The sequence below is a fragment of the Delphinapterus leucas genome, chromosome 2 (assembly GCF_059928025.1).
Source record: "Delphinapterus leucas isolate spDelLeu-1000000601 "Yukka" chromosome 2, BTC_Dleu_Yukka2, whole genome shotgun sequence".
Lineage (NCBI taxonomy): Eukaryota > Metazoa > Chordata > Mammalia > Artiodactyla > Monodontidae > Delphinapterus > Delphinapterus leucas.
In genome coordinates, this window is record NC_143130.1 from 121177433 (window position 1) to 121198469 (window position 21037).

General features: G+C 42.9%; 1 protein-coding gene across 1 annotated transcript; it reads right to left on the bottom strand.

The window, feature by feature from the left end:
- Positions 1 to 17438: 17438 nt before the first annotated feature.
- CLEC14A (C-type lectin domain containing 14A) lies at positions 17439 to 19979 on the bottom strand. The gene has a single exon (XM_022570687.2). The coding sequence runs from the start codon at positions 19332 to 19334 to the stop codon at positions 17862 to 17864; it is 1473 nt and encodes a 490-aa protein (XP_022426395.1). The 5' UTR covers positions 19335 to 19979; the 3' UTR covers positions 17439 to 17861.
- Between the last annotated feature and the right edge of the window lie 1058 nt (positions 19980 to 21037).

Below are 21037 nucleotides of genomic sequence, written 5' to 3' on the forward strand. Positions count from 1 at the left end.
CCAGGATGTGTGGTCACATTACAGCATTTATGGCATTGCACTGTGGAACCATCCTCTTCCTGCAATCAGATTGTGAGGGCAAGACTGTTTTGCACCTCATGCAATGGCCAGTGAAATTTAAATACTTAGTGGATATCTACTGCCTTACTATCACCTTTCTTCTAATGCAGGTGTCTTTAGGGAATCACCGTGCCACGTTCTTTGTACTCTTCTAATCCTCACCCATGTCATTTGGATGGAGCTGAACCTACCCCCTCCCCACCCTTTGCTCCCTGTGGATAAGGGCATGACTCAGGTTCCATGGGTCAAAGTGACACAAGTCACTGGCCAGTCCCTACTGTCAGTGATTGGTTCAGATCTGCACATGGTGGTCTAATTAGAGCCAATCTTATGGGCTTTGTTTATACCGCAAAGGGGAATCTCAATTTCCACTTTGGTTTCTATACTGTGACCCTGGAACTGCCAGGGGATCCCTCACCTCTAAGGAGAACTACTCATGAGAATGCAGGCAACACTGAAGAAAACAGAGACAAGAATGGATCCCCCAGGAAACCACTGGAGCTTTTGTCTCCAGTGTTGCCTGAAGCTGGATTTGTTTACCCTGTACTTTTGAGTTGCATGGACCTGTACATTCCCTTTTTGTTGAAGTCAGTTTGCATTGTGTTTCTGTCCTTTGCAGAAAAAAAATTTTTTTTTCCTGACCGATGAGGCCTGGGCGATTGCAGGCAATCAGTAAGTACTGGTGAATGAGTTGATTGAATGGAGTAAGGATTACTTGTGGGAGGCCTCACGACTGGGAATGACCAGAGATAACTCTTCCCCCCCTGCAGCTCCCAAGAGCCTATTGCCAAGTTACCTGTCCTTCAGGAGTGCTCTGCCCCAGCGGGGCTTCCTTCATGGAGAGCTCCTGAGGCAGTCAACACAGGCTCTCACTTTTGTTTGTTTCTTTGTTTTTCTACTTTAAAGGCCGTTTTTCTTTTTTTTTGCCATTGGTGACTCGATAGTAATTTGGTGACAGCTAGGTAACTAACTAGAGGTTTGAAATACACCATCAAGATAAAACCATTTCTCCCAGATAAATTAGGAGTTTGGGATTAATATATACACACTATATATAAAGTAGGTAAACAACAAGGTCCTACTGTATAGCACACGGAACTATACTCAGTATCTTTTAATAACCTATAATGGAAAAGAATCTGAAAAAGAATATATATATATGTATATATATATCTGAATCACTTTGCTGTACACTTGAAACTAACACAACATTGTAAATTAACTATACTTCAATAATAATAATAAACCCATATTCTCGTTAATCATTCTCCCACCCCTTTTACCAAGACAAAGGGGCTTTGTCCAAGCACACACACTTCAGACAGCCAGTTCGGTCTCATTTGCCCAATTAACACTGCTCACATCCCCTCTGATCTAAAAGGCCTTGTATAATGATATATATTAAGAAAATATTTTAGAGATCCCAGATGCCAAGCCCTATGAAACAGTTTATGAAGGGGAGGGCATGGATACTGTCATAATCGTTATGTAAACAGCCCTTGCCCAGGATGACAGCTCACCAAGGAGACCCCGCTGTGCTCAGCACCATGGTGAATGCAAATTAGTTCACTTTTTAGTCAGCCAGTTCGTTTTGGATTCTGGGGAAAATGAACTGGAGTAGAGCTGCCTGATAAGATTTGACTAGAGAATCCATATCTCAAATGTATTTTTCTGAGGGCTGGAAGTGGGTGGAGCATAAAGAATACTATTTTGATGAAACAACTATAAACATCTATTTGGAATTAACGGTATTTGGGGGACCCTTGGATAAAAATTCACTTTTACTCTTTTGAACCAAGCACTAAATAGCGTTAACATTAATGCACAGAATGACAGGTTAATGTCATCTCACCAACCATCAGTTATTAACCAACTTGGTTCTAATGACCCACTTAGGTATCAGGACCTCTTCCCAGTGATGACTGTGACACAGGAGCTCTGGGGCTACACTCTAGAGGCCCAAAGGACACCCTGTCCCTCTTCCTCTGTGGCTTTGCCCACACAGCTTATATTACTTCATGGGGGTTTTTATCATCCATGCCTCCAAATCTATTCTCCACACAGCTAAGTAATTTTTAGCATCATAAAATAGAGCATATTTTTCCCCAGTTTAAATCTCTTCACTGGATTTTCATGCTCTCAGAATAAAATCCAAGCTCCTTGGCATATTCTATAATGCCCTGCCTGCCTGGTCCCTCTATATGCAAATCATACCACCCATGCTCTTACTCACTAAACTCCAGCCAGAGCCTTCTTTTAACGTCTCAGATGTGCTGTATTCATTTCAGCCTCAAGGCCTTTGCATATGCTGTTCCCGCTGCCTGGAAGGTTGCCGTGCCCACCCCCACCGCCCCCGCCACGTATCCCCCTCCAATTTTTCTTGCTTTAAAACTCTTACTGCATTTGGTAATTGCACATTCATGTGCTTGTTTATTTAATATCTCTCCTCACTAGAGTGTAAGCTCTGGGAAGGCAAGTGGGGACCTGACCTATTTTATCACTCTGTTCACCGGCACATGGAAGGTATTCAATAAATATTTGTTGAAATATGATAAAATAAAATCATGCGATGGCATAGAGTTCATATGCCACTTGGCTCAGGAACACCTTCCCCATTCTTAGTGACCCGCAAGAGCACTGTCCTCTCTTCTCTAGTCCTAGGTACAAACCCACCCCCCAAAGGCTTTTTAAAATCATAAATATTAGAGCTAAAAGATACACTGGAGATATTAGTTCACAGATGGGAACCTCAGGTTTATAAAGCTGAAGTGACTTACCTTGGGAGGGGTCATTTCTTCACTCCTCTCGGTTCTTTGATGAGGGAATTTTTCCTAAGCACTCCTGGCTGCTGACTGATACTGCCCACTTGGAGGCACAGTGAGTTGATTATGAGTTTGGAGAGGAACTAGGTGTGTGGGTTCAGCCCTCAGCCCCTCTTTTGCGTAGGGCTCTGTCCCAGGGCATGCACATTCTGCATTGCTTCTCCTCCCCCACCCAAGTGTGCAGGGTTAGGCTCTGCTGTGGAGGGCCTGCAGTTGTGCTTCTGACTGGGGGTCATGGGGCAGGGGTTGTCTAATTCTGGGTTCCGTATTTGCAGGGCCATGGTGCCTACACATTTAAGCTCTGTTCTCAAGTCTATCTTTTGCTAGTTTAAAACAAAATAATTTTCTGATTCCTCTTTCTGCTTGACTTGGTTCAAAACTGGGTGAGTTTCGTCCTCTCGTATCTCAACACCAAAGCCCCACAGTTGGTCAGAGTTAACGACTAGAATTCTAAGCTTCCCAAGATCCAGCTCTGATTTCCAGGTGTCAGGTGCACACCTTAGCCAGCGCCACCACAGCTTTCTTCCCAGCCACACTGGAACTGCCTCTCCTACCGTCAGCTCCCCTGTCCCAGTGCTGCAGGGGCAAGACTATCCTCGGACCCGTGCTGTCCCCGCACTGATTTTGCTTAAAGACATATTTATAATGATTTCACCATGCACATGTTTTGAGTTGAATGAAATAAATGTTCATAGAGCCAACTTAATAGAAAAATTGGGTAATGATCAGATTAAAATAAATTAAATATCTCATTATGAGTTTCTCAGGTTATAAATACATTTTTTATCATCATGTTCATTTTTACTTTTCCCCAAGTTATTTTCCCAATTCTCTAATTTTGCGTTTTGTTTTAGATTGTTTCATGCAGCCTCTTTAAAGCTATCATTTCACTCTGACATTTATCTGGATATGAGATCAGGCTATTAGTCCTCTTATGGTGGATGCACATTTCAGTTAATCATGAGTAAGAAGAGAACTGTATTCTGCTTTATTATTGCTATAACGTTAACACTTTTAATATAATATTTCTAATGGACCAACAGGTAGAGCTTTTCCATGTTTAAATGGAGTATGAGAAAATTGTTGGGTATAATTGTGACCTTACTTGTTGAAACAAATACCTTCCCTAGTCATCCTGGAAACAGGGGAAAAGAAAATTACTTGTGAGGAAAAAGCAAAAGAAACACATATCTTCACTGAGAATCCTTAACCACTCTCTATTGTTCCAACTTAAACACAAAGCAAAAGAAATAATAATATAAATAAACTAAGACTTAGCAAACAACACTGTCTCCCATGAAGTCATGCTCTTTTTCTCTTTGGTTAAAAAGGTTAAAGCCATTTCACATTGCGCATTTGGAGGAACAAGGGGGCAATGGATGTTTTCACTGAAGTATTACTTCCTTTTCCATTAGAAGACAGACCTTCTAAACATTGTTCTGTTTCAAGGTGGTACATGTCCTTCTCAGTTTGGAGGCTATGTGCTGCATTTCAGAGATTCTACTGACTTTGGTATAGCTGGATATAGAGCTTTGATTTCTCATATTTTGGTTTCTTCTTCTTAACCATCAGCCAACAGCTATCTACAAAAGAATACCCTCTGAATGTAGAAATATGCTAGATCTTGAAGAAACGACAAAAAAGTCTTCTGTGTTTTAGTTCCTACTAGCTCAAAGTTTATTATTGGGTTGGAAACAGCCAGATGTGTGTTGATATTCCTTTTGTCTATTTTAATGATGCCACAGTGCTATTGCCTTACACAAACCCTAAATCCAGTCAAGGCCATTGTCTCTCTAGACTCTTCCTGGATTAGTTGGAGTTTAGGCTAAGCTACTGAAAGAGAGAGACTTCAAGACACAGGGGCTTGAACCTGATAGAATTTTATTTCTCTCTTCCACGATAGTCAGGAAGTGGGAGCTCCAGGCTGGTGTAATGGCTCTGCTCCATGAAATCATTCAGGGGCTCGGGTTCCTTTCATCTTGTGTTTCCACCATCCACTAGGGCATTCTCCTCATTTTTATGGTCAAAGACTGGTCGGTACACGTATGTGTCTCAGCCTTCAGAAAGCAGAGATTAAGTCTATGACATGCAATTTCATTTTGTGTTAAGTGTAACAGACATAACAATATTTACCAGTATCCAGTTCTTTTCTATTTATGGGCACACGGAAGGTTACACTTTTTCACTTTCTGTGACTAGGCACAGCCACGTGACCAGTGTTGACCAAAGCAATAGGAGCCAGTGTGGCATGAGTCACCCGAGTGCCGAGGTTTTCATTGCTGGGGCTTGATTCTCCATCCTTTGCTCCCCTTGCCACGATGACCACAAAACACGTTGATGTGGAGATGTGACGAGATGGAAACCTGCGGGAATCCTGAATGAATGTGAAGAAGTCCCCTGGGCTTGCAGCAGACTTTTGTGAGCAAGAAATAAAACTGTGCTGTTTATTCCACAACATAACCTATCCTACTCTGAATTTTACAGCAGATGATGTGGACACGGTACACATCTTTCTGCTCACATTTTATGGATGAGAACATAAGTGCATGGGTAGTCCTGGTTCAAGGGCTAGAAGGGCTGTGTATGCTCCATCGCTATGGAAACAACAGGAGCAGATGTGTGTGTGTCGGGAGGGGCGGGCAGTGGGTCCCACTTCCTTGCCTCACATTCCAGTGCCTCGCTTGCTTGGAATGCCCTCCTCCCACTTCTCAGTCTGTGCACGGCCCACGCATCCTCCAAAGCACAGCCTTCTGCAAACTCCTCAACATTCTGGTATCTCTCTCCTCTAAATTCTGATTGCTCAATGTTTATAACCTTTTATTATGTGAGTCATTCATTTAAAAAGGGTTATGGACTCGGGCTTCCCTGGTGGCGCAGTGGTTGAGAGTCCGCCTGCCGATGCAGAGGACACGGGTTCGTGCCCCGGTCCGGGAAGATCCCACATGCCGCGGAGCGGCTGGGCCCGTGAGCCATGGCCGCTGAGCCTGCGCGTCCGGAGCCTGTGCTCCGCAACGGGAGAGGCCCCAACAGTGAGAGGCCCGCGTACCGCAAAAAAAAAAAAAAAAAAAAAAAAGGGTTATGGACTACTTACCCACCTCTAGGCATTGTGCTGGGTCTCTACTGGCGACGTAATCTCTAACTCCCAGACTTGAAGTTTCCACCTGCTTAGGACGGTGCCCTATCCAATGACGTGGTTAATAAATACTCTCTGGTTGAATATATGAATAAGTCAGCAATATGATGGTATGTGCATAAATGTTAAGTGGCAGTGCACTATTGGCAGACTCAAGAAGGGAGAAAATCCTGAGGTAGATTGTAGGGTGTATGAGCACAGGGATCATGTCTGTCTTGGATTCTGCCTTATCTCCAGTGCCGATCACTGGGCCTGGCACAAAGTACGTGCTTAATAGGTTTTTGTTCTTTTCCTGGATAACTGTGAGGCAGGCCTGATGGGTGTCTTGAGGGATCTTGGGACATAAGATTAGACCAGTACATAGGGTGGGACCAGATTTTGAGAAGTCAGTCATGGATTTTTGGGTTTTTGTGTGCTAGAAAATGAGAAGCATAAGCTGTTTTTGTTTTTGTTTTTAAAAGGGGAGCCATAGAAAGTTTAAACTTGTTTGCCAAGTGAGTTTAGATATAAATATTAAAGATGAGTAAGTGAGGACTATGGTGATGAAAACCTAGGTTGGGATGGCAATGGTGGACCTCAACACAAAAGGGCAAATCTAATGGACAAGTCAAAGGGAGGCGCAACAGGAACTGATGACAGAGAATATAAAGATTAAAGAAAAAAAATGGATTGAAAAAGAGCAACTGATGGTTCCAGATGGGAATTCTGGAATGAGAGTTGTGTCATTAAAGAGATGGATGTTACAAAAGGCACCTGTGACGAGCTGAATTTGAGGCATGTTGTATCTGCGCCAGGGGAGGAAATCTAAGTGGGGAGCTGAGCAGGCAGCTGGGCGCCGAGAGCAGGTGTTGTCTGTATGAAGATACAGCTTCAGGAGCCATGTCTGGGGTCAGGCAAGACCTCTGCTCAGCTTTGATATTTTCCAGCATATGTTACGAGATATGCAGGACAAGTCCTCAATACAATTGAAAAGTGGGCCTTGCCCTCTTGTGGACTCTTCCTGTGTCAGTGGAGCTCCTGGACTGTCTGTAAGGGCTAATGTATAATAATGGAGTGGAAGATGTCAGATCACCCAAAGGGAGGGCAAGGTAGAGGACAGCTGGAGGGCTAGAGAGTGGTAGAAGGAATGCAACCCTGAGAGAATGGCGTGGTTGGAAGCGCAGAGGGCTAGAGCAGAGGCACATAGGCAACGTCTAAAGAGATAAAAGATGTGTGTATCTGTGTGTGTACATGGGTGTATACAGTCAAATGCATATGTATTCAGAAAAGATCAGCAAATGTGTCTCCACCCACCAACCCTGCCCTTTAGCTGCATTTCAAACCATCTACCTATTCCTCCACTTATTCAATAAGGGATTAGTACCATTTACATGCCAGACACTGTACACATGGAAAAAAACCAGTCAGACGTGGTCTCTGCCCTTACAGGACTTATATATTAAAGGTGATATAGATGATGAATACATACAAATTAATTAATTTACTAAAAAAGTGAAAAGGAGAGAACTACGTGCTCTTAATTCTATCAATCTTGCCTCAGAGTAAGAGAGGAGGTAGAGCTCTGCAGAAGCAGGAGGAATTCTGAGTCAGATCACACTCTGAAAATAGCTCATTTGCAAAGATACTAGCCTGCTGGCCTGGACAGGAGGGTCTGACTGTGGATACTTAGAGCCATTGCTACCTCACTTGCTACCTGCAGTTCTGGCATTGAGACCAAAAGGCAATCTCAGTGAGCGTAGAGGTCTGCCTTCAGCTTTGGAGGCTTGGAAATATCTATCCAGCGTTCTCCTCACTTGCTTCCAATTTCAGTCTGTAGGTCTGTCTTTGGGTTCAAGAAATGAAACAAGCGACATAAGGACGGTGACATGGGCTACCAAGAAGAGAATAGTAATAGGGGAGGCTTTGGGTAAGAGCAAACAGACTACAGATGTGTAAATTATTTTAAATTTAATTTGTATTTTTTCCTTCTTTTCTAACCATTGGATCACAGATCTGTTGAGTCTGGATTGGTGTTGTTGGCTGGAAGCACTAAAAATCCTAGTTCCATAGACTCATGAGCAGTGAAACCTGGTGTGCCCACAGACCCCTCTTCTCCCCACGTTACAGCTGGGGGACTGTCCCGTTGGCTAGTTCCTTCTACCAGGCAATTTTATCCCCAGGGACCAAGCCCACTGCCATGTATCCTTTAGCTTCGGGCTCACTGCCTGCCTTGGATTTCTCCCCACCTTTACTCCCCCAAACAATGGCATTCCGGAAAATCCAACTGCTGTTTTGAGCTGTCAGGACATCTGACACTGATCTTCAGAGAGGTGGGCATTGGGCAGGGTAGGGGGAGCAGGCAGGTGTTGGAGGATTTTAAGAAAAACAGATCCCCTCTGGCTGTCTTATTTAGGCACGTCTTTGTAAGAAAAGAGATGGTCCGGGGAGAAAGAGTGTCTCAGTTCTTAACCATGCAGGAGGGTATGTGTGGATACAAAGAAAGTTAGACTTTCAGGGATACAGATCAAAGAACTTTGTCTCAAAGTTGTCTAGGTTAATGCATACATATCATGAAGTGAAAACTTGTCTAAGGAATCCAGGAGAACTTTTAGTAAATAATAATGCATAATATAGTTACTAAATTATTTTTAAGGATTTAAAAACTGTAGAAACTTGATTATTCAGTATAAAGTTAATATTCATTTAAACAAATTTATTATCATTTCTGCCTAACTAGAATTCATTTAGAAAACATCTATTTATAGCTTGCAATGTAAAGGCAATTTGTTTTTTACAAAACATGTGGGGTGTAGTTCCTCACTTCAACAGCATGCAATACAGTAGAGATGATGAAAAACATGGATACCAGTAGCTATAATAAGAACGATTCAAATAAAGTGATGAGAGATTTCAGAGAATTGGTTTGAGTCTGAGGTGACTGGAGAAAATATCTTGGAGGAGGTAGCATTTAAACTGGGATTTGTAGTATGGACACATTTCAGCATGCCAGCTGGTAATGGTTGGCATTCCAGGTATTGATAGAAGAAATTCGTGTTAAAATTATGGAGCTGTAATAAAGCAACACTGAGTAATTCAGTTTGGCAAAAACCCAGGGTACAACATGAGATAACCTGATAAGTAAGGTCTTGGAGGGCCCTGGGTGAGGTCTAGGAGCGTGGACTTCATTGGGGAAGCCTGGGATCCTTTTGAGCTGCAGAGTTGAATGATGCAGTGGAGCCTTAGGAAGGTAAAGTTGCTAACAGGCTGGGGTAACTCACCAGGAGGAGAGAGATGAAGAGTAAAAGGGAAAAGCAGAGGGGGCTTACCTGGTGGCGCAGTGGTTGAGAATCTGCCTGCCAACGCAGGGGACATGGGTTCGAGCCCTGGTCTGGGAGGATCCCACATGCCGCGGAGCAACTGGCCCCGTGAGCCACAATTACTGAGCCTGCGCGTCTGGAGCCTGTGCTCCACAATGAGAGAGGCCGCGATAGTGAGAGGCCCGCGCACCGCGATGAAGAGTGGCCCCCGCTTGCCGCAACTAGAGAAAACCCTCGCACAGAAACAAAGACCCAACACAGCCATAAATAAATAAATAAACAAAACAAAAAAACCCTTGATATTTTAAAAAAAAAAAAAGGGAAAAGCAGAGTGATAAGCCTTCTGTTTGTGGTAGTGATTTAGGATGGGGCGGGCTTAATGGATGAATAGTCTAAAGGGAAGACCAGTGCAGAGAGGAAAATGAGACAGTCTCAAGTGATTGAGAGGAATGTCCAGACCATAACATCTGAGAGCAAGGATTTACCAGCATTGGTCCATGACTCTTGAGTCACCTGCCAAATACAGGAGAAGCGTGAAAAAGAAGTTTTAATCCTGACTTGGCTTTCACATAAATCTGAAAAGCTCAGTCAGATGTGGCTCAGCCTTAGGAACATAGAAATTTTAATCCATACGAAACTCCTTAACTTCTTACCTTTTCAAGCAAGAGGATCTTGTTAAAATGAAAAACCTGGCAGATCTGCTATATGATAACAGTTGCAATACTTCGTCAAGTCTCAGCTTAGGAAGAACTGTCACAGACACTGCAGATTTCTACTCATCTATCCCTCCCCATTTCCACAGGGATTATGTGAGAATAAATAAAACATGATAGTACATGTAAAAATATTGTTTTCTACAAAAAGTTGCTGTGTGGAAATTATAGGTCTATAAAAAAGTATTACTATATGGATATTACAACATATCAGAGAAATCTGGAATTATTTTGCTTTGTTCTTCTCAAGTTATATTCGACTTTCTTGCAAAAAGAATGTAAAGGAGTTTGTTTATGGTTTATCATTTTTAAGAGCTTTCTATACATGTTGATGAGGGGAGTAGAAGGAAAGAAAATACTTTAAACCAAGCACAGTGCCCTGGTAATAATGGGGTCGGCCAAACAGACACTCTGGACACTGTTGATGGGCCCACAATCCCAGCACTGTACAGTCAGGCCATCTGCGTCTCGTCCGGGTGCTAAACTATAATCACTGCCTACTGAGACGCTATAATTCTAGGAAAACCTACCTACTGAGGTGGCTCACCTAAAGGACATGTTCCTACCCAAGGCTCTCAGAAAGAGGATTTCTGGTCACTTTAAGTATCTGCCCATCCAGTAGCCATTGGCTGATACTCCATGCTCCCAGCTCTGCCACTTGAAAGAGAGAAATGTGAGAACTGGAAACGGATCATTTTTAAAATTATGAGGATTACTACTAGCTCCCATCATATCCTCGTATCATGTTAACAAGTTAGCAGTCTTGGCAAAATGAACAAAAATATGTTTATCTTAGGCACGTCATTTGCTATCCTTGGACATATTTAAGTGCCTTTTTTTTTTTTCAGAGTTAGAGACCAGTAGGCTCGTTTTCTGGTTCTCAGCACTCTTGAATTACGTTTGCTAGTTTATAACGACATAAGTAAGACTTCCTAAAGCCCTGAATAGGTGTGGTCTGAGTGGTTTATAAATATCACAATGAGGATATTTCATAGCTTCCCTCCTCAGCCTGCCAATAGGTCATTTGATGAGTGCTTACTCTATTCCATGTCACTGTTATACATCTCTATATTCATTTTCTCATAACAATTTTATGAGGCAGTTAACAGTACCTCTATTTTAAAAAGCTAAAAGCATGTACAATTTTTTTTCTAAGAAAACAGCTAATGAAATGTACATACAAATAGAAATTTCTTTATTTCTCAGTAGCAGAACTCAGTTCTTGAACTCCATTTCTGTTGATGACAGGAAACTTAATCCTGCTCCATTAAGGTAAATTCAATTATTTCTGATTTTTATTAGTGTTTCTTGGTTAACTGGTCACGCTAGGATTCTCTCCCCTCATTTCTTCACGTATCCATGGGGATAACCTAAGTTCTAGGAAGTATACATATTGCCCTAGAATTGGGGGATGGATGCTTAGTCCTATGGTCACTAGATCTGTCCAGCCTGGTTTACAGTGGGACATACAATCTCCAGTGCTTTTTGGATATCTACATCTGTGGATGTTAAGGTACAAGTTCTCCTTTGATTTTTGTGTGTTGGGTCTATTCAGGTTATTCAGTATCATGATTGCTCCAACCCTAAGGTTTCACAAGATCCACAGGCCCACTCTCAGACAAAAGAAATCTTAGCTTCTCTCTCACACCATTCTATAATGCATCCCTCAGGTCTACCCACCTAGATACCTCCCTTACACATTGCTGCTCTACAACATTAGCACCAAGTTTGACTGTGGTGTCTCTAAGAGGTTTTCAGTTTCCCTGGGCCATGCCCTAGGAAGTTATCAATTCACTTCATACTCATTATCCCCCAATCTGTCCAGTTTCTATCACCATATCCCCCACCACCAGTGCTTATGTCCAGTGAGAAGGTGAGCAAATGTCCACTTAGGGACACTTAGCTGTATACCTCTGTTTCACTTCTACATATTTTTTCTTGCTGGTAGAATTCTATTATTTCAGGAATCATTATATTTTCTAGATCTTTCCTCTGAGAAGGCCTAGAAGCAATGACCAATTCTATAGCAGTGGAATCCTTAGAGCCCAGATTGCAGTCCTGAAATATCATCTTCCATTAAGAGAAACCAGGAATCCCTGGAGAAATGGCTAATTCCAGATCTGAGGCAGGAAAGATATATAATGAGCCTTGAAAGTCTTGTAATACCAGATGGCAAGGAAATCATCAAAGGACACTAGAATCATGTCAAAAGGACTCAGGAGTCAACTTAGGAAGCTCTCGCTGGCCAAAGATAGGATACTTTAAGCTTCAGTAAAGATATGAATTGCAATTGATTGGAACCCATCAAATATGTCTAATCCTGTAAATTTATGTTAATAGTAAAAAATGTAATTGATAATCTTTTGAGGATTATAGGGAAAATTATCTAAAAATTGATAAATATAAGAAATAAGTATTTATCCTGCCTTTCTTACATATGAAATGTATAATTTGATAACCAACTAGTAAATGAAGGGAAGTCTCTCCTTATAAAATTGCCCAGGTAATTCATGAAAACAAATAGCACCACTTTGTAATCCCAATGAATTAATGTATCTAAGCTTTAAGCATCAATGGCTGCTAATAGTAAAAAACAGTCATTATGTGCTCTCGTTAAAAAAACATACCGCAACCTATAGTCTTGTCAAAGGTATGACAAATAAGTCTGTTCAAGCCTCTGAATCTAAGTACCAATTTTCAGGAAATACAGGAGACAGAGGAAAATGTCAGACTGCATCATGAGTATGAAATCAGTAGACTGTGGCAATCTTTATAGGTCAAACACCCCAAATTATTCAATATGAAAATTATAAGAAGGAATGGGATGGAAAGGGAGCATATCTATAGATCAAAAGATACTTCAAAATATAAAGTTAAAAAATACATAGCATTCCACATATAAGTAATATCATATGGTATTTGTCTTTCTCTGTCTGACTTAACTTCACTTAGTATGATAATCTAACAGAAACAGAGTTACAGATGTAGAAAACAAACTTATGTTTACCAGGGGGAAGGAGGGGAGGGATAAATTAGGAGATTGGGATTGACATATACACACTACTATATATAAAATAGATAACTAATGAGGACCTATTATATAGCGCAGGGAACGCTACTCAATACTCTGTAATAATCCATATTGGAAAAGTCTTAAAAAGAATGGATATATGTATATGTATAACTGATTCATTTTGCTGTACACCTGAAAATAACACAGTGTTGTAAATCAACTATATTCCAATAAAAATATTTTTAACATACATAGGATGTGCATACAACATGATACATCCCCCCTAATGGAATACCATGAAGCTGTAACAAGGAGTAAGGAAAATCTATATGAACTAATGATATGAAGTGATTTTCAAGATATTTATCATATATATGTAGGTTTTACATATATATGTAATAGCATTATATCAATGGCAATTTCCTGATTTTGATAATAGTATGGTAGCTATGTAAGATGTTAACATTTGTGGAATCGTGGTAAAGGGTATTTAGGAATTTTTCTATTTTTGTAACAATTTTGTAAGTCTGAAATGATTCCAGAATGGAAAATCTTAAATTAAAAACATTAAAATAAAAAGAAAAGATAAATTGTGCAAGATTAAAATACAATGTCAAAGGATGCACACTTGCATAATACAACCATACAAATGTAAGAAAATGATTTCTACAAATATCAAAATAGAGGCTACTTTTGAATTGAGGAAGGGGCTGTGATTGGGACGGGACAAAGGGAAAGGCTCCTGAGGTGGCTGGCAAAGTTCTGTTCTTGACCCTGGGGATCTGATGGTTACAGGGTGTTCCCCTTATAATAATTCACCAAGCTATATGTTTGTTTTGTGTAACTCTCTGTATCTGCATTTTATTTTATGAAGACAAACAGATTAAAAAACAGAAACAGAAAAATATGCCTTGGCTTTCAAGATCTTCTCTCTGATATGAATGTCAAAAACCTATTTTGAAATTCAAAAGCAATGATTTGACTTTTTGCTCTTAAACTAACAGCCTCTTTTAGTGATATAAATATCACTGACTCAATAAAAGGGGGGTCCTAGAAGGGGTCCTCTAGGGAAATAGGTAGTAAAGAGAAAATTTCTGTTAATAGCTCAGAATTTATCCCACCACAAGGGGCTTACCCACTACAATATGCTTTTAAATGAGGGACATGCTCTTATCACCTCTCCCCTCACCATTTTTCATAGCTTTACAGTTGTTCTTCTTCATCTTATTCTGGATGAGCTTAAGCAAAAGTGTCATAGAAGTGGAAGAACAAGACTATATAGCAAAACTGTCAAGAGGACATGGCTACAACAGGACACTTCAATATCCCTTTGAGACTTGCTGAAATAAAAAAACTGTACTTCTGCTCATTGATTAAGCACCCACTATGCTCCAGACACTGCCAGATAGTGGGAATGGAGAGAAGAGAATATTAAACTTTTGTATTGAGGTATATACATACAATTGCATAGAATGGTTTGTAAACTTTATTTAATATCAGAATTACCTGGTTGAAGTTAAAACATATCTATATAGAGAGATTTCAAAGCCCAGTCTCTAAAGACTGATTTAGTAGATCTCTTAACAAGTGCGTGCACAGACACAAATGTCTGAATTTGTGATTTCAGATGTAGAGCAGTTTCAGAAACATCTGAAAGGCTAAGGTGGAGGCTGAAATACAGTGGAGCTCATTAGAAGCGAGGAAGTCGAGGAACTGCAATGCACAGGCATTGGAAGAGTCATACAGGAGGACCTGGAGATTGTGTAAGATGATAGCAGGACTTAGGCTAGAAAGAAAGACTGTAACTTAGGTTCCAAGTTTTCCTTTTAAGGAAATGACTGAACAGGCAGCTATGAGATGAGTGCAGGGGCAAAGGGTTTTAAGTAAGAAAGGGATAAACCTCAAAGAGGTTGGAGAAATAATGAAGAAGCGATAGTAGAGAAGTATTCAGAGGAAGAACACTGACCTGATAGCTCTTAAGAGATCATGGTTGGCTGGCCTGATTCTGCCATGGATTCAAACTTTTATGAAAAACGTCACAGCCAGAAATCAAAGGAAATTATACAAAGCCTGGTCTACAATTGCTATCTGTCAGGAAGTCAGATGTGAAAACACAGTTTTCTGTAATTCTTTCCTGATCTACTTACATGGGGAAATAACAGGGAAGAGTAGTTAAGTAATTGAGCTGACACCTATTTGTTCTTCACTAGGGCATTTGGACCCCAAGATTTGTAACGCCACCAGTGGCATCTTGCACAATAAGTTAATGGTGCAGCTGTCCCCAACCTTTTTGGCACCAGTGACTGGTTTCGTGGAAGACAATTTTTCCATGGACCAGGGGTGGGGAGATGGTTTCAGGATGATTCAAGCCCATTACGTTTATTGTGCACTTTATTTCTATTATTATTACATTGTAATATATAATGAAATAACTATACAACTCACCATAATGCTGAATCAGTGTGAGCCCTGAGCTTGTTTTCACTTGCCACTCACTAATAGGGTTTTGATATGAGTCTGCAAGCAATTGATCTATTATGGTCTCTGTGCAGTCAAACCTCTCTGCTAGCGATAATCTGTATTTGCAGCCGCTCCCCAGTGCTAGCATCACTGCCTCAGCTCCACCTCAGATCATCAGGCATTAGATTCTCGTAAGAAGCGCGCAACCTAGATCCCTCGCATGTGCAGTTCACAGTACGGTTCGAGCTCCTATGAGAATCTAATGCTGCTGCTGATCTGACAGGAGGCGGAGCTCAGGCAGTAATGCCAGCGATGGGGAGCGGCTGTAAATACAGATGAAGCTTCGCTGGCTTGCCTGCCACTCACCTCCTGCTGTGTGGCCCAGTTCCTAACAGGCCATGGACAGGTAGCAGTCCATGGCCCAGGGGTTGGGGACCCCTGCTCTATTGTACTGTAACAATGATACAAGGGCACCCTACCTTAAGACAAAGTATGTGTACACACATACACAGAGATAGATATAAATACTTCTAGATAATTCTAGATATAGATAATTTACAGTTCAGTTCAGTTACAGATAGGCTATTTTTCAACTTACAAAAGAAAGTACCATATATTCTATTCAAATAGGTACCTTCTCTATGAAGAGGTCATATGGTAAACAGCAAAGATTAACACCATAACTGAGGTGGACTGAGACACACTCTAACAAGCTGGGGACACTGGGTAAGCCATTTACTTACCTGATTTTAGTTTTGTTTGTGAAATGACTTTACGTAAAATTCCTTTGAATGTTGTTAATTCTAATTCACTTGTGATTTTATTTAAATTTAACTATTTAGACATATATTTAGTATAGGAAGCAAATCACCTAATACTTTATTCCTTTAATGTTACAATACCCTATATTATATATATATATATAATACATTATATACTCAAGAACATCAGAATGATTTTATGAAAATAATAGTGTAAACTTCTTCTTGTTTCCAATCTTCCTGGTTACTCAGCTTGTTTCTCTATCTCTATCCATGCATCAACCCCCAAGCATTTAGTTTTAAAGTGTTAGCATATTAATAGAAGTGGGATATTTTCTAGGGGGTCTCAGTCCCACTAGAAAGTGATTATTATTATGTCTTAACTGTTTTTTAGAAGAATGCTCAATTTAGATAACTTTCTAATACCCCAAGTCATAACGGGATGATAGATATTTGTACTTTCCACTTATTTCTTATACTTTTAATTCCTATGGAAAGCTGTTTACCTAATGCCTTTGCCCATGTAGAACCTTGTGAACTGGTAATTATTCCAGGATGGGCAGGTATGGTCACTGCACACATTTTTATTAAGGGTGGGCGGGGGGGGAAGGAAGTCGTTTGGAATGCACATTTTTCCATGGGTTAAACAGTGCACAAGAACCTAGCAACTTTGGAGGAGATCCAGCTTACTTTTGCTTTAATGTACCCAGAAGGTTTCAAATCAGTACTTAGCATTACTGTTTTAATTGAAAATTAACCTCGCCATAATTGGAAGTAAGGATCAGCATCCTGATGTTTAGGAGAGGGCTATATGGTTGGGGAGGTCATTACACTGGACAGCAGAGACACTGGAAGAGGAAAACACAACTCATTTGTTTCCTTAAGCAAGGACACGCAGTCAACACTTGAATTGGTGGTCAACTATAATTTGCTTCCAGAGTCAGCAACTCTGGCAACACTACAGTTTGGATTTATAGCAGGGCACACAAGTAGCAATGACTTTGAAAGTAAAGTATAAAAGAACCAAGGAAAAAGTTCTTAAAGATCGACTCCTCATTCCAAGGACTTTCCCGCTCCACCTAAAAGCAGGAGGTGCTCTTGTTCCTATTCCCAACATGCCCCTCGGCAGTTCTTCCTGAATAATTACTCCTCCAGGAAACCAATGATATTTGAGTCTGGGTTATCAACAGTCCTTTATTTTTTGCCTGGGAATTTCAAACCAATACACTCCCAGCCTGAACAATGTAGACAGAAGTTTTCCTTTCCATTTGGAAAAAAATAAAATTTTAAAAAAATTCTATATTTGCTGCCAATGTCCTGAAAAGTTCAATCACCTCTCCAAATTCCCCAGAATAAACACAAGAAAATACCTCTCCCCCGTAGGATCCAGGCCCCGCACTACCACCCTTAGGCACTTCAACTTCCTCCATCTTCAGGGAAGGAGTGTCCAGTTCAGATGTGGCTCCTCAGTGGAGTAGAGGGAATTTAGGGGAAGGGGAATTTCTTTAGGAATTGTCAGTCCCACAAGTAAGTTCCTCAAGACTTTTCCCTTTTCACTGAAAGTGAAAAACTGCTCACAACAAGTGCTCACTGTCCCGTTTCCCTATGTGTCACCAGAGCCAAGAGAGGACCCTGTCAACGAGGCTCCCTCTACTCTGTCCCGCAGACCACAATCTCCGACCTTCACCCCATTGTCTGTGCAATGTGTAGAACTGGAGCTCAGAGCAGTGGCCTCAGCATCACTCTCCATGCCCGGGGAAGCCAAAGGCCCCTTTCTTGGCCGAGGGGAAGGGCTCTTCTGGAAGCAGAGTTTGAAAAGCCCCAGCACTGTCACGGTCAATATCACCAACACTACTACCGCTATGCTCACAAGTATGAAGACCACGGTGGAAGAATCGAAAGCCTGGGGATTGTCAGAGGAAGACGTGGAATTAAACTTGGGAATCACGCTTCCAGAAGAGTTGATGTCGGCCTTTGCCTCTGTTTGAGGGGATATTTGAAGAGTAGATATTGTGCCCTGTGCTCCCCACCGAGGAATCTCGGGAATAGATGTTGCTGAACTGCCTTGTCCAGGGGCATGGGGTATCTCTCCTGGCTTCTCCCGGACACTGGGTGACCACGTTCCCTTCGGCACGGGGCTGGCTGCAGTGGCTGGCGGGTGCCAGGTGGGCACCTTGGTCCCCCCAGGGGCCGGCTGTCCTTCCCCATTGGTTACACAAGAGCGTCCGTCTTTCCCTAGCACGAAGCCCGCAGCACACTCGCAAGCAAAGACTCCCAAGTCGTCTAGGCAGTCAAGGAGCTCCACGCATTTGCCAGCACGGAGGTACCTTCCGGGACAGGGACAGAGCACAGCCCCGGAGGGTATCCCGTCCCAGCGCGCGCCGACCTCGTCCGAGGTGCAGGTGGCCGTGATGGAGAGCTGCCCGGGGCAGAGCGCACTCACCTCGGTCCCAGGGGGACTGAAGTCCAGCGCCGCGCTGTAAAGCTGGAAAGGCGCGCGGTAGCTCAAGTCAGAAGCGGCCCCCGGGCGCGGTGCGGGGCACAAGCCCTCGAACTGGTACTTGCACAGATAGCCGTTGGCGCGCTGGTGGCATCGCATCTCCTTCCAGCCTGCGGGCTCGATTCCCCGGGTGGCCTGGAGTCCCGCGCAGCTCCGAGCGGTGCAGGAGCGTTGGGGCTCCTCCACCCACTGCAGCGTGTCGCTTTCGGACCCGCCGACGTCGGGGGACAACCAGGAGAAACCCCGCAACGGCTCATTCTTCAGGGTGCAGTTGGATCGCCTGCGCTCCAGCGCCACCCAGAAGAGAAGGTCTTTGGAGCCTCCTCCGGGCCCCGGGCCCGCCCGCAAAAGCGCGACCACCGCGCGGAGCTCGGCGTCCCCGCGCACCGTGCTGAGCGCCCCGCCGCGCAGGCTACAGGCCTCCTCGGCCTCCTGCCGCTTGAAGGTAGCGTGGTGCAGGCTGTAGCAGGCCCCCGAAGCCGAGCAGCCCGCGCGGTCGGCGGTGGGGTGCTCTCCACTGCCGGGCCGGGGCCAGAACGTCTGCCAGAGAAGGCACAGGGCGAGCGCCTGCCTCATCTTGGAGGCCCAGCGCCCACGGCTGCTCCCAGCTTGGATCTGACCCGCCCGAGGGCGTGGAGCTATCCCAGGAGCGCGGTCACCGCCCCCCCCACGGCTGGCTCTCCGCCCCCCCACCCGTCCCCCGCTCCCCCGCGCCCGTCCCCTCAATCTCCAAGAATTCCCGTCAGGGTTCTGGCAGCAAACAGCTTCCCTCCCTTAGGCCTCAACAGGAAATGTGTCCGGAGCTCTGCCAGGCCCCGTGCAGCCCTGCGGTCAGGAACACAGCTGGCGCCGGGGCACAGGGAACGCAGTCGCCCAGAAGGTCAAACACCCTGTTTAGGACAGGAGAAAAAGAAAAATCGCCACTGGGAAGAAGTGTATCGTTTTCCCTGCTCAGGGAGTTTCACAACCTCAGATCCCAAAGCACTTTGGTGAACACTGGCAGGAAGGGCTGGAGAAGAGGAACTTGCTGAGCGCCCACGCGCGCCCACTGTGCTCCGTCCGGAGCGGTGGTGGAGTTGGCCTCACAGCAATGCGTAGAAGGCTCCAGGCTTCGCCAGTCTCGCGATTGTGGGGGGGAAAAAACCTTGTGAGAAATAGAAGCATCTCCCTTTGCCACCAGAGGCAGCACGACGTAACCACCAGTTTCTTCCTGGCTCTGCTCCTCTGTGCTGTGGAAGGAGATCCAGGCGTGCTAATTGCTGGTCAAAGAATTTACAGTTCCTTTCCGGTATATTAAAAGGGAGAGCCTGCTTCTGAGGGCAGTGCTCGCCTTAACACGTTTGTTTTTCGTTTCCATTTCTTTCTCTTTGAAATGGCCTTATTGGTTCATTCAGGAAAGGAAATGTATTTCTAGGCCTAAATGAAAAATAATGGACACAGATCTTAACTGTTATGTTAGGTTTCCTTACCGCTATATTGATTCATAACTTCTTCAAGCTTATAGATCATATCTAAATGAGATCATGGCCTGTTTGAGAACAAGCACCCCACGTGTGATTTTTAGCCTTGAACTATTTTAATGTCATTTTCTTCTATGATTAAGTGCCAATATTTGTAACAGTAAGTTGGAAGTCCCCTCTAAAGGACACAAGAGTTCAATAGCCTTAAGAAATTAAAATATTTATTACATTATACTGCGTGTTGTATACCATAAAAAAAATACCCTGCAACTTAAAAAACAGGTGAGTCAATTTCTTCAGTTCCAATGGCTGTTTTGTTTTAATACAAACACTTCAACTCAGTTGGAAGCAGTGAGGAATTAAAGGTGAATAAAGGAAGGAAAGTTAAACACTGCACTGTCTATGAAACGGTTTTCTTGTTAGCAATTTAGACAATATGCATCATTTTAGAAAATTATTATCTACTTTGGCTCACAGTGACCAAATAAGTTGCAATCAGAAATACATAAGGTTTCAGCTAAGCCCTCTTAATGATGCATGATGCTTTTAAACATCTGTAATCAGAATGAAAGTTGCCACTCCACGGGTAATGCCTACCACGCTTTTAAACTCCCTTGTACGGATTGGACTGTTCAGGTTAGTGAGGATGGGTGGGAAGGAAGGTTTCAGGATCACATCTGTACGCTCCTACCTCATTTTCACCACTACTCTCACTCTTCTTTTCCTCTTGGAAATTCCATGTATTTTAACAGATGATAATAAACACCAGGAATCATCATCACACTTACCCTGCTTTTGCTGACTGTGGAGTTCTGCAGC